Consider the following 13,844-nt stretch of genomic DNA (forward strand, 5'->3'; position numbering starts at 1 on the left):
AATAAAATACTGTATATTTTTATGTAAATCAAACATCTTTGGCAAAATATGAATGTTTGCTAGTTTGTTTAAGAATCTGAATGTTATCACATGCAAAAAAAAATATATTAAACAGATATTAATTAAAATATTTATTTTGCAGACAGTATTGTTGGGTAGATCAAGGTAAGGACAAAGAACTTGAGTGGTCTATTTAACTCTGGGTTTGGTGAGGTGCAGGGAAACATAACACTGCTTACTGTGCTTCTTTGCGCTTCTCATGGAGAGCGACCTTTTGAGGTGCGCATTGAACTGGGAATGTTGTTCTTGATAACGTCTCAAAGGACTTATTGCTCAATTCCACCTCATTAGGATTGCTCCATTAAAGGGACACTTTAGTTTTTATTGAATTATTTCTACTACAATACACCTACTATGTCAAGTTTTAAGAAGTGTGATAAATTAAGCACATAGTGCTTCAAGACTATTCTATTTTAATTTGTTGTTCTTTTAAATCCACATTATATCATAAGTGAGCAAACCAGTTTGCATATGTTTTTATCAGTTTATGGGATAAGACTCGCAAGTCTTGCACTTGTAGATAATATGAACTTAGAGACAGTATATCTATAACACAGTTTCATGTTAATATGGTTTTAAATTGTGATCAATTTGACGTTGATAAACTTATATGACTGTCAATTTTTCTACAAACTTCTATCAGCTGATGATGATGCAGAGGTGCGTCGAAACTAGTACTGATTGAAATATATCTAGGGGAGTCCGAAGTCTTGAAGCAACCTGAGACACATTCTCAACAATGATGCAGACATTCCGAGGCGTCTGCATACCAAGCCGACCAATCAATGGATTGAACTACGATTCCTTCAAGGAAGTATCAAGAAATATGAATAAATAAATAAAATTGAAATATATCTACGCAACAATTTTTATGTATTGAATTAGGTGGACCCAAATTATAATAAAAGTTGTTATGAAAATAAGGAGACCAGAGTGCATGAGCAAGATGCAACCGAAGTAGAAATAGATGAAAAATTGTTGATTAAATATTCGCTGTATTCTCCAGCTATAATATATTTTATTGTTGAAGATCACCAGTAGGCTATTAGCCATGAATTACATTAATTTATTTATCACTCATGAAGTTTAAAAAATCCTTCCATTTCCTGCCATTTTATGAAATCTGTCCCTAACTCACAACAATTATCAAAGAAGGAAGAATGTCCCTCCGGTTGGCGACACTATTCCATACCATATAATGCTCATTACTGCCCCTATCCACAAGGTGGGCAGATGTAGTCCCTCTAATTCCTTCTATCCTTTCATTTTCATCCGCTACTGTACGCTTGAGGGAAGTATGTTATGTTATAGAATATAAGAAAGTACAGAATGATAGCGAAAACATATCAAAAAAAAAGAAAGAGAAGAGAAAGATAACCGAGTTATTTGGCCATCAATCAACAAATTCATTTAAAAACCACCTAATCGATACTTTATTTTTTGCCTTGGGCAAAATTAAAAATACATTAGCATACACAGAACATGTTTTGACCACTTAGTGGTCATCTTCAGTTGTATAAAGATAGTTGAGATGAAAAACATTTGGACAGTAAGCACATTAAACCTTAAAACTATGTCCCATGGGATCTTGAAAACTATTGCTCTAGATCAGTGGTTCCCAACCTTTTGTAGCCCATCTCCCCTTCCTGGAGGTTGACTAACACCTATCGCCCCCTTTTCATTTTCATTGTATGCCTAATTTTAATCTGAAGTAAAGTGTCCGACTCGTTGGCTGAACGGTCAGCGTTCTGACCTTCGGTTCGGAAGGTCCCCGGTTCAATTCCCGACCGGGTCGGGGATTTTAACCTTAATTGGTTAAGTCCTGCGGCATAGGGGCTGGGTGTATGTGTTGTCTTCACCCTCATTTCATCCTCATCATGACACGCAGGTCGCCTACGGGTGTCAAATAGAAAGACCTGCACCTGGCGAGCCGAACCCGTCCTGGGATATCCCGGCACTAAAAGCCATACGACATTTATTATCTGAAGTAAAGTGTAAATAATAAAGCAGTTTTATTGTTTTAAAAATTTATAAAAATATATAAAAACAACCAAGGCAGTTTTACCCGGTCACTCTTAAATAAAATAGAAAAATTAAAATGTACATTTTTTACAGATTTCTAAGAACAAAGAAGTAAAATAATTAACTAAGATCATTGACGTACATTTAGAAAACAGGGGTACATGTTTTCATTTTTAAATTGGAATCTGGAAAAATTGAGAAAGTTGACAGTTAAATTTGAAAAAGTAAATTAAAGTTTGAAAACATTGTTATTGTTTTATTTTACCTTTTCAATGGCTACCTTGTGCTTGGTGGATTTCAGTTAAAGCTTGAATATCCAGCTTTATGTTCTTCAAGTTCAGGTGCAAGTCACCTTTGAGGAAAATATCCTAATTATTTCTTTATTTTGTGAGGAGCTGGTCAATGGAACTAAATCCTTTTTCAACTAAGAATGCTGACAGGAACGAGATGAGAAGTGGTTCAGTTTTTCCCCACAGTTGTGGATAAGTATACATAAGCTTCACCCAGGCTAACTTGTAACCGCTCTGCTTGAAAATGACTTTCGCCTCACAGTCATACTTCAGTAGAAACTCCGTCTGAAAAGAGTTATCAAGCTTATCTAAAGCTTCAAACAAGAATGGATCTGGAATCCAATCTGGAATTTGTAACTTGGTCAAATCTTCAAACCTTGATTCCATGTCAGTTTTTAACTGGTCAAGGTGATAAGTAAAAAATAGGATTTTGTCCTTTGGGAGTTCAGGAGTCTCGTTATCTGACACTGAACACCTTCTAAGGGTCGAAAAACTCAATCAGCTCTTGATGGCCAATATTTACCTTGTGAATATCAAACTTGGCGATGAATGATGAAGTAATTCCTTTGGCCTTGATAAGGTTCATCTTGTTTCCTTGAAGCCTTATACTGACTTTGTTCATTTTTTCAAAAATATATGTAAAGTACGCAAGTTCCAACTTGCGTTGCTTAAAATTCTCACCTAAAACAGGATCAGACGTGTCGAGAAACTCAATAACAGTGTCAAATAATTCGAAGAAACGGGGCAAACAGTTCCCTTTGGAAAGCCACCTCACGGCAAGTGTTCGAATTCCTCGTCATTTTTATGGCAAAGTTATCGGAACAGATGGCCGCTGAGAGAATTAGCTTTGATATTGTTGACACCAGTAATAACCAGTTGTAGGGTTTCACGCAGGACATCACTCCATTTTTTCGCAGATAAGTGTTGACGATGAATCACACAGTGAATAGTGATGGCATCTGACACTTCTTTCTTAAGGTAGGCTAGAAACCAAGCATGGCGACCTAACATGGCAGGAGCACCGTCTGTTGTGCAAGCGCTCACGTTTGTTAGGGGAATCTCTTTTTTCTCAAAATAATCTTGCACCACTTAGAAAATTGACGATCCCTTCGTATCAGTGATCAAAGTTGTAGCAAGCAACATTTCCTCAGTAATTTCCTTTTGTTTACTGATAAACCTCACGTAAGGTAATTAAATACAATTGATCTGTTATCAATCACAGTTGATTCATCAATCTGCAATGCAAATTTACTTTTATTCAACAAATTGGCAAGTTTGGATTAAACGCCCCTGGTCATTTTGTCAATTTGCCTGGAACCAGTATTGTTGCTCAAAGGAACCGAATGACTTATAACTAGGGCCCTCGCCTAGCATGATTTCAACTTTTTTTGGTAGCCGGTAAAACGAGAGTTTCGCCACATGTGTGAGGTTTACCACATTTAACGATCAATAAAGACACCTTGCAAGAAGACCTTTGTCAAGGTCGGTTGCCCGTTTTTTAAATAATTCACACACAATGGACCGTTTATCAGCTTTAGCTTTGAGGTGTTGAAAATAACTAAGTTCTGTACTCACTTTATCACTGTGTACTATTGATAAATGATCTTTCATTCGAAAAGGCTTCATGGCTTCATTACTAGTAAATGCTTTATCGCACAAAAGACAATGTGGAAAGTGGACATTTTGCGGTGACGCGATAAAACTGAATTTTAAATACTCAGCTGAGTATTGACTACACTTCTTTTTTGAATCCATTGTGCATGAACTTCTACACTTCAAAATAAACACACAAAAACAGAAAAGACATGCACAAAACTGATGATGAGGCACACAAAGGCCAGTTAAGACTAAAGACTAATGAAAATTAATGGCAAGTGTGTTGTGATGGCAGGAGGGGGAGGGGGTTGAGTCACCAGTCTGCTGCGCTGAGCAACAACAGGTGAGGACTGTGGTGAGGGGTGAGTGCAGTGAACTTGGCAGCTGAGAACAGCCAGCGACTCGTGCTATCCGGCAACTTCTACTGTACAGTACTATTTAAATTTTCCTCCCTTTGAATACTCATCGCCCCCAAATCGCCCCCCCCCCCCCAGTTATTTATTGCCCCTCTGATAACCCAAATCGCCCACTTGGGGGCGATCGCCCCCAGGTTGGGAACCACTGCTCTTGTTGCTCTAAAAGAAAGGGGGGGGGGGTGTTTGGTTGGGGGTAAGGTAATATGTGTGGATGATACTTAAATTACAATTCGCGTCTACAATTGTGTTGAAAAAACTTATTAACTAATATACATATTTAAAATATTTAAAGCGTCTGTGGTGATACACTTTTCATAATAACACTAGGTGGTATGAATAAAAAAGTCAATGTTTGTAACAGTCTTTAGGCATTTGTGAGAGGGTTACTTAAATTAAAATTTGCATCTACATGATGTTAAAAACTTATTTATTAATAAACATATTTAAAAAATGATCTTAAATTATCTCACAAATGCCTGAAGACTGTTACAAACATTGACTTTTTTATTCATGGCCCTAGTGTTATTACAAAAAGTGTATCACCACAGACGCTTGAAATATTTTAAATATGTATATTACTTGAGATTAGTTAAATTAGTTAAATATGTATATTAGTTAATAAGTTTTTTCAACACAATTGTAGACGCGAATTGTAATTTAAGTATCATCCACACATATTACCTTACATCCAACCCCCCACCCCCACCCCTCCCTTCTTTTAGAGGAATTAGAGCAATAGTTTTCAAGATCCCATAGGACATAGTTTTAAGGTTCAATGTGCTTACTGTCCAAATGTTTTTCATCTCAGCTATCTTTATACAGCTGAAGATGACCAATAAGTGGTCGAAACATGTTCTGTGTGTGCTAATGTATTTTTAATTTTGCCCAAGGCAAAAAATAAAGTATCGATTAGGTGGTTTTTAAATTAATTTGTTGATTGTACTCATCGATATGGTCATGAAGGATGGCTTGCAATTATTTGGCCATGCAGTTAGGGTCGCGTAGCTGTGAGCTTGCATTCAGGAGATGCCGGGTTCGAATTCCACCGTCGGCAGCCCTGTTAATGGTTTTCCATGCTTTCCCATTTTTTCACAACAGGCAAGTGTTGGAGCTGTACACTAACTAAGGATATGGTCACTTCCTTCCCACCCTTCTGCCACCGCAAAAATCTTCAATATGATAGTGCGATGTAAAACCACTAGCAAGAAAAAGAAAATGAGAATGAAAGATGGAAAAGCCATAGCAGAATAGAGAAAAATAGACTGCCAAATTAAACATATGTTGAGAAGAAAGAAAATAAAAACAAATTATAGAAATACAAATGACATTAACAAAATTTTGGTGAAGAGCCAGATGATGACGATAGTGATATTGTAATATAATGGTTTGTGGACTGTGGAGAGGCCTGGTATATGCTCTACAGGCAACTTTCACATTTGTCAGGATCGGGCTGGGCCCATATCTAAGATGAGTACTAATGTTGAAGACAGCACAAACACCCAGCCCCCGGTCAGAGGAATGAACTAATGACAGTTAAAATCCCAACCTGTCCAGGAATCGAATCCAGAACCCATTGGACACAAAGGCCAGCATGCTAACCATTTAGCCATGGAACCAGGCATGATGATGATGATGATGATGATGGTGGTGGTGGTGGTGGTGATAACGATGATAATAATCATTATCATTGCATACCAAATATGTCACCAGAGATCTCTCACATGTCGATATCGTACGGCATGGAGTACCAATTGGACTTTTTCCACCCTTCAAAAATTCGATTTACTCTGCCAGGTTTGAACCTGCAATCTTGGAATCTGGAGCCTGACACTCTACAAGTGATACAAAGAGGGAACTAATGTGCTGATGATTCTAGGACACTAATTTTTATATCCCACCGTATGGAGATACTAATGATAATAATAATAATAATAATAATAATAATAATAATAATAATAATAATAATAATAATAATAATAATAATAATAATAATAATAATAATAATAATAATAATAATAATAATTGTACCGGGCGGTACACCTCTGCTCCGCTAATTCAAACATTGTGCCGGTTGAAACTCCTCTACTGGAGGAAGCCTGAACTTTAACTACAGTGTTAATTCTCAAGTTTCTCAGAAGATGTACTTGTAAATTTTGAAGTTTTCTGAACTGTGTCGTTTTCGATGTATTTTTGTTTTGCCTGTAGTAAGAAGTGTGGACATTCTCTTCTAGATGGCACTACTGAAGGACTACAATTATGCACCCTAGTGCGAAGTGAACGAACTGTGTTTTTGGAGAAATTTTGGGTTCATAAGTTTGTTCTTTGTTAAATTTCTTTCAGTCATTGTTTAAGTTGGCAATATTAACCCTTTCTTTCTGCCAGTTTTGAATTTGACCAATAAGGAATTTCTGTAATTAATTTTCCACCAATAAGGGGTTTCTTCTTCGTCTAGTGTAATAGTTTTTGCCATTATCCAATAAAAGGCTTGTGGGCGGGTGTTCTCATTCATGAAAGGTCTCGAATGTTCCACGAGGGTATATAAACTGCTGATTTTCGGGTCTCTGCGCTACTTCAGTAACATCTATCAGTGTGTAAAGTACGTAGCAGGGGGCGGGAAGCGCCTCTTTCTTCGGGCAGCAGTTCAACCAACAGGTAATGGCCGTTTTATAACTTATTTTCTTGCCAGCTCAGCAGTTTAACCCTCGGGGCGGGTTCAAAACCTTTTACCATGTAACCTTCCCCTAAAATGTAATAGACTCTTGGTATAAATTCTATCTCCTTAAACTACAAATTGGGATAGAGAGTGCCTAACCCTCTCGAGCTCCCTTTCATATTGTTTTTGAGGTGACTACGTTTTCTCAACCATTTTTCTTTGTTTCGTAATGTAATAAGTTTTCCTATCATGTCACATCTTTAGTATGGGATTAGCCCTTGCATAAGCGGCCTAGTGCTAAATAGGTTTTTAAAGAAATGTATTAGGAGTGCAGTTTCGCCTCCTCTCAAGTTGGTATTTTGGAGGCCATGTAATTGACCTGTTTCTTTACTTAATAGGCCTCAGTAGGTTGGGTATTTTTACCCCTGTTTTCATGTACTTGGAGGACAGCTTGAAAGTAGAGTTTGGTGTGGCCTTTGATAGGCTTGAACTTTAAGAGCGGGTTGCTCTTTCTTAAAATTTTGATATCTGCGTGCCTCAAGGAGGCTTTACTGTGTAATTGGGAGCAAGAGCTCCTGGGCATGATTGGGGTCTTCTGCCCCTTTGTTGAATCTCGTATATGTGTCAAGTTGGGCTTATAGCTCAAGAAGTGTGTGTCTGGCTCTCGGAGCCCAAATCCTGTAATCACTGTAATTGTACTCTCTCGAATTCTTGCTAGGCTACTGAGTATCTGTTATAATTGTTATTTATTGATCTTGAAAAGAAAATATAATCTTGTTAAATTTTATCTTAATTTTAATTTCGTATTTTTGAGACCTGTTCGCCCCAGCACCTTCTTTCACCTCTGCACATCCACAATACTCCGTAACAATAATAATAATAATAATAATAATAATAATAATAATAATAATAATAATAATAATAATAATAATAATAATAATAATAATAATAATAATAATTCATATTCTGTGATAGCAGCTACATCATTAATTATCTAGTGCCCTTGAATGACTACCCCACATATATAAAACTCTGTATATCAGTGGTGTATGCTGGAATCAAGACGTGGCCTACCACTAAACTTATGTTACCCCTTTTCAATATTTGGTTTAGTGAATGTCAAACCCTAAGCATTCTGAGCTGCAGCCAATAGCCAAAGGAAAAGCCTTCTGTGTTGTCAAGGCTGTGTTTCACAAGCTACCGCCCTGGCCTCGGCTACTGTCAGTAATCAACACCTGATGAGTGGAGATGGTAGCCTAAGGTTTAGCAAATTAAAGTCCGGCTTTGTGGCAAAATGGATGAAATGCCTGCCTTTGGTCTGATGGCCCAGTTCAATTTTCAGAATCAACCCCTCGTACTCTTAATTCACCTGGCTTGGGGACTTTTTGTCAAGTCTTTGCCATTCATTTTATCCTCATTAGGTCACCACCAAGCTATACATAGGCCGTTTATTATTATTATTATTATTATTATTATTATTATTATTATTATTATTATTATTATTATTTTGAAATTTACAGCAGTACCAGCAGTCGTACCCATCATTCACTGGTTTATTAGCTTCCTTGGGAAATCAGTGGTGGTGTCCGACCCACGATCACAAACTCGATTCCAATCGAACCGGGCGAGTTGGCTGTGCGGTTAGAGGCGCACGGCTGTGAGCTTGCATCCGGGAGATAGTAGGTTTGAATCCCACTATTGGCAGCCCTGAAGATTGTTTTCCATGTATTCCCATTTTCACACCAGGCAAATGCTGGGGCTGTACCTTAATTAAGGCCACGGCCGCTTCCTTCCAACACCTAGGCCTTTCCCCACCCATCATCGCCATAAGACCTATCTGTGTCGGTGTGACATAAAGCAAATAGCAAAAAAAATGTTCCAACCAACCAATGAGAACACTAAACTTGAAAGATTGCATTTCATTTTAGCCGATCTACCTATAAAAAGAAAACTGTATTACTCCTATAACATTAGCCCAACATCGTCTTTCTACGAGAATGTAGAAGCAAAAGGGAGTGAAATACCAGCACTCTGTTATCTGTATAATTAAGTCAGAAGTAGGAGGTGAGGAAGTATATATGATGAGGAATGCATGTGTCAATTCGGAAACTTTGAGACTTTGAGCTATCTCTCCTTCATTAGCAGTGGCAATCTGATGGACCAAAGCCTAGCATACCTATCGTCCTGGTCCCCGCACCTATTGGGCATTCAGCAGCAAGAGAGAGGGACGCAGTGCCTGGGTTTGCAATATCTTTCTCCGATGCCTTGCACTCAGAAATACGAGCGACGTTTTATCTCATTGCGTTGACTTTTTTTTAAACAGCAATGTGTCAGATGCTTATATTATTATGTGCTTTAGATTTCCATTGTTCTCATTTGATGATAGTCTTGGTAGAAATCAGTATATGCCACTGCTGTATGTGAAAGTCTGTTATGACTTGTAGCCCAATTCCTCTTTCTTTTATCTGATTCTGTAACCAATATATGATGCAATAAATGAAAAGGGAAACAAAATATGGTGCCATTTTGTTAGGAATTTCGTGCCTTATAAGAATATCACGAAAAGTTGATTTGTAAAAATTTTACAAATGGTCCCTTTTAATTTTCTGCATCACATATGTGACCCATTGTGCAGGAGGGACCTAAAGTTGGATTTTTCTGTTTTGAGATGTTTTTGGTTCTAAAATTGGCATAAGATACTGAGCATTTTTAAAAGAATTCATGCTTCTAGGTGCAATACTTCAGAAGATATTCATTATTGATTGTTGCTATTTTGAATTTTGAGAAAAATGGTGTTAAAGCTTTCACTAATTTTCTTGCTAGTTGTACAAAGTTTTCATCATGACACTGAGTGGCAAAGACTCGAACTGCTGTGTAATTTAGTCTGTTAAGAAGACCCAAGAAGTCAAAACATAGAAATGCAACTTTTACACCTCAGACACTTTTGTTCAGCTCTGCTGTAAAATTTTCATTGCCGGCTTTGGGTCCCTTTCTGCACAACAGGTCACGTATAATGATGAGGAAGAAGGTAGCAAACATATTATGTAAGAAATATTAATTTGTTCTAATTTACAAACCACATCATTACTCTGTCATGTTTCCCCTTCCTATTTTGAATTTTTTGTGTGTTCTGAACGAAATAAGCTAATTTTATTTAGAATTGTGCTTTTATGTTTACAGGTGCTGGTAGGCCATTCAGACCATGTAACCTGTGTTGCAGTTTCAATTCTCAACAAATCTTTAGTAGTATCTGGTTCACGAGATGCCAACCTTATTATCTGGGATATAAATACAGGGAATGACATTCATGTTCTGAGTGGACATTTAGGCTATGTTACATGTGTAAAAGTGACAGGTGATGGAAGTCTGGCAGTTTCAGGTAAGCTAAATATAAATGTCAGTTAGGAAAATCTGCTTCACTTTTTACACAGTTACAGTGAAACCTCGTTAGTGCGTTCCTCATTAACATGTTTTCCCACTTAGCACATCATCAATTCTAAGTCCCAATTCTCATCATATTAAATCTGTATAAAAACAACTCACTTATCACGTCACAAATTTTCGCTATTATCGCTTAGTAGATCACATTTTTCCTAGCCTTGAAAATGTTATTTGTCATCCCTTTTGAAAGAAATGTGTTTTCCAACTTGGGTAATAGCCGTCACCACATTTACATGAGTATGGGTAAAGGTCTTGAATTCCTGAACTTCACAGAGTAAGTTACACCTTCGAATAGCAAGCCGTTAGCCCCATGAATGTCGTTTTGCTTGCTGTTTAGGAGCAAGATAGCTGAAAAACAGTGAACCTGTTTGTGCTTGTATTTTGCATTACATTCAGAAGTTAGAAATTTTTGTATTGAGTGGTACAGTGAAGTGTAACGAATAATTTTTGTGACGTGATATGGTAGTCTATATCTGGATTAGGAACATAATCATGTGAAACTGATTAGCATGGTGCATATTTGTCTTGTGATAGCCTAGTTATGGATACAGATAAAGTCGTGGAACTCCTTACTAATGAACACAAAATTAAAATCCGTCTAGCGTCCACATCTTTAAGCACACAGAGGTCACAAATTTTGAACTCGCACCTTTGAAATTCGTCTCGATCACGCAAGTTGGTCAAAGTTTTGCTGACTTCAAAATGGCGGCCGAAGTCGTTCCTCCCAATTGCACATGGTCCAGTGTAACCTCCAATTCACTGTGTAAGAGTGTGACCAGAAAATAATGCTTAATAACCCACTGCTCTGAAATAAAATGTTTCTACTGACATTCTTTTTAGAAAGAGTGTGACCTGCAATAATACTTCCGATATTTTCATTGACCCCAGATCACATGTTTTCATATGTGTTGTCTGGTGTATATTACACCTTTCAGTACCCTTGTTATTTTATAAGCCCCAGCAGAAAAGGTTTTCATATTTGTTTTCTCATGTTTTTTTCACACCTTTTAATACTTTCCTCTCATCTTTAGAAATTGTAGATATAATTTTCATTGTACCCGCAGATACACGACATAAAATGCCAATATAAATACCAATATAAATGGTCCGTTATTGGACATTATAAATTTTCCAGCTAACTCATTCCTGGTTGCCAGCGTTTTGCCCCCGTGTGCTAAGTTGGGCTCATCAGTTGGTACTTAGCACACCCACCAGGACGCATGGCTAGTGCATACCGTGGAGGCCACTGTGTAGGCTACCTTAGAGCTACCGGCGGTGCCAATGCACTATGAGAGACTTTGTCTCATTATTAATAATTGATGCCTGCTTGGCCATCAGTGCATTGGCACTGCCAGTGACTCTAAGTAGCCTACACAGTGGTCATTGAAACTGTGAAATACTTTGGCTTTAGAAGAGAATGATATTTTCTCGAATCATGTACGATTAACTAACATATTAAAATAAATAAATGTTTGTTAGTGTGTCTTCTTTATATGATGTTCCCACAAATATGTTATAACAGTTTAAAAAATGTTGACTTTCAGAAAGGTTTTTAACACTCCGGTACTCACGTTTATTAGTGTCGCACTAGTACCCATGTAACGGTGTTTACACCATGCTCCAAAAATAACATTAATTTTTCTTAAAAAGTATTAGCGTAGAATTAGTAAACAGTTGTAGGTTAAAGTAAAATTGTTTCCATACAATATTAAAGCAATGAAAGTCACAAATAATGAAGTATCAACCTAATAAGCAAAAAACATATAAACATATTGACTCAAACAAAAATAAAGATCATAGGAACTGTTAATGATGGAGGTATGTTTGTAACATATTTTTCAATCAGAAGTGTGCTAACTCAAAAAATTTGAGACACTAGACATAAGTTAATCACTAAATCAGTTGGTAAAATCACAACTAAAAGCAGTCACAAAGTCAGTCAATAATATCACCATCTTCGTATTCCATCTCATTTGTCTTCTCCGAATGGACGTCTCATTTTATTCAACATTGATATTGGTTCTTGCAAACATTGCTGATGCATTCATTGCACCTAACACCTGTTTGGGAATGCTTAAGAAAACTACAATTAAAAAAATTTCTGAGCATGTCTTGATTTGTTCTTTCTCTTCATTTTCACAATAGCATTCATAAAATAGATGTTTTTGTGCAATTTTGTTAATTTTGCCCAGATTTGAAAGTGGTCTTTTATCAATGGTAAGGCCAAATTCTTAAGAAATCCTCTTCTCTTGCAGATCTTTTCAGGTTGATTGAAAAATAAAACCTTTTGGAAATTTATTTCAGCAGTATCAAGCTCCTGGTTAAATACCACCATCAGCCATTGTCGTGTTAACCTGGCAGTTGAAAAAGTCGAATACATTTGGTCAGTAAAATCCACTCCCCCCTTTGTTCTGTTGCAATCAAGAACGATTTCTGATTTTCCAGTATATCTATTTTACCACCGTCTTGCATCATTGAAAGAATTATCAATGCCTTTTTCTTCTTTGTTACCAAAGATACCGGTGCAAGAACATCTTAAAAAACGAACATAGAAGTTCCGACTTGCTGAGATTTAGCATATATGAATTCAGGAGAAATGTTTCTTTTATTCATTTTCATAATGCCTAGTGATGTGAACCTCTTTGCTAGAAGGTATTCCAACAATTCATAACTAGTCTAATAATTATCAGTGATATTTTTCTTTGACTTCTCGATAGGTACAACTACTGATAATTACTTCACAATGTCCATTGGTTTGTTAGAAGGTCTTAAGGCCCCTCTTTCTGCTTCCCACAATAAATTTACAGGTCCCAGATGTAGAAAAATTTGCTGTCACACGTCGCATACATCTTTACTCTGTACTTTGCGGGCTTATTGGGCACATACTGTACAAACCCGCAACGTCCATGAAAAGGAATCAACCTTTTGTCTATGGTAATGAATTCACTCAGACTGTACATTTTTTGCAGTTGTTGAGAAAGATATGGAACTCATGGATTGCTGCAAGTTTGTCAAGTTGTTCCTACTGTTTCCTCATTTGTATGTCATAGACACAAATTGATTGTAGCAAGAGTAGAAATTGATTGTAAGGCACCACAGCTCAAAGTACAATCAGATCAGTGATATCAGTGAGCCAGAATTCACAAACATCAGTATGCTGAGGGTTTTATTTGTGGAAATCAGCAATGCTAAAATGTCAATATCTTTGGTGAACTTACAATCTCTGGGGCTCCTATAGGTCTGAGTGTCAATTGCTTTTATTTGAATATACATGTTAGTGAAACCAACAATTTTATCAATAATATCAACATAAAATTTGAGAAATTCATTTTTTTTTCTGTCAGAGTGCCATTACAATTTCTTGTT

General features: G+C 36.9%; 1 protein-coding gene across 1 annotated transcript in view; it reads left to right on the top strand.

Moving 5' to 3' along the window:
* LOC136857286 (protein qui-1) overlaps positions 1 to 13,844 on the top strand; it is a 2,256,165-nt gene that overhangs the window by 2,226,991 nt on the left and 15,330 nt on the right. Inside the window, exon 27 of the mRNA XM_068225125.1 lies at positions 10,218 to 10,416. Coding sequence (XP_068081226.1) covers positions 10,218 to 10,416 — 199 coding nt within the window. The remainder of the gene's footprint in view (positions 1 to 10,217; positions 10,417 to 13,844) is intronic.

This window comes from Anabrus simplex, chromosome 1 (genome assembly GCF_040414725.1).
Source record: "Anabrus simplex isolate iqAnaSimp1 chromosome 1, ASM4041472v1, whole genome shotgun sequence".
NCBI classification, from domain to species: Eukaryota; Metazoa; Arthropoda; class Insecta; order Orthoptera; family Tettigoniidae; genus Anabrus; species Anabrus simplex.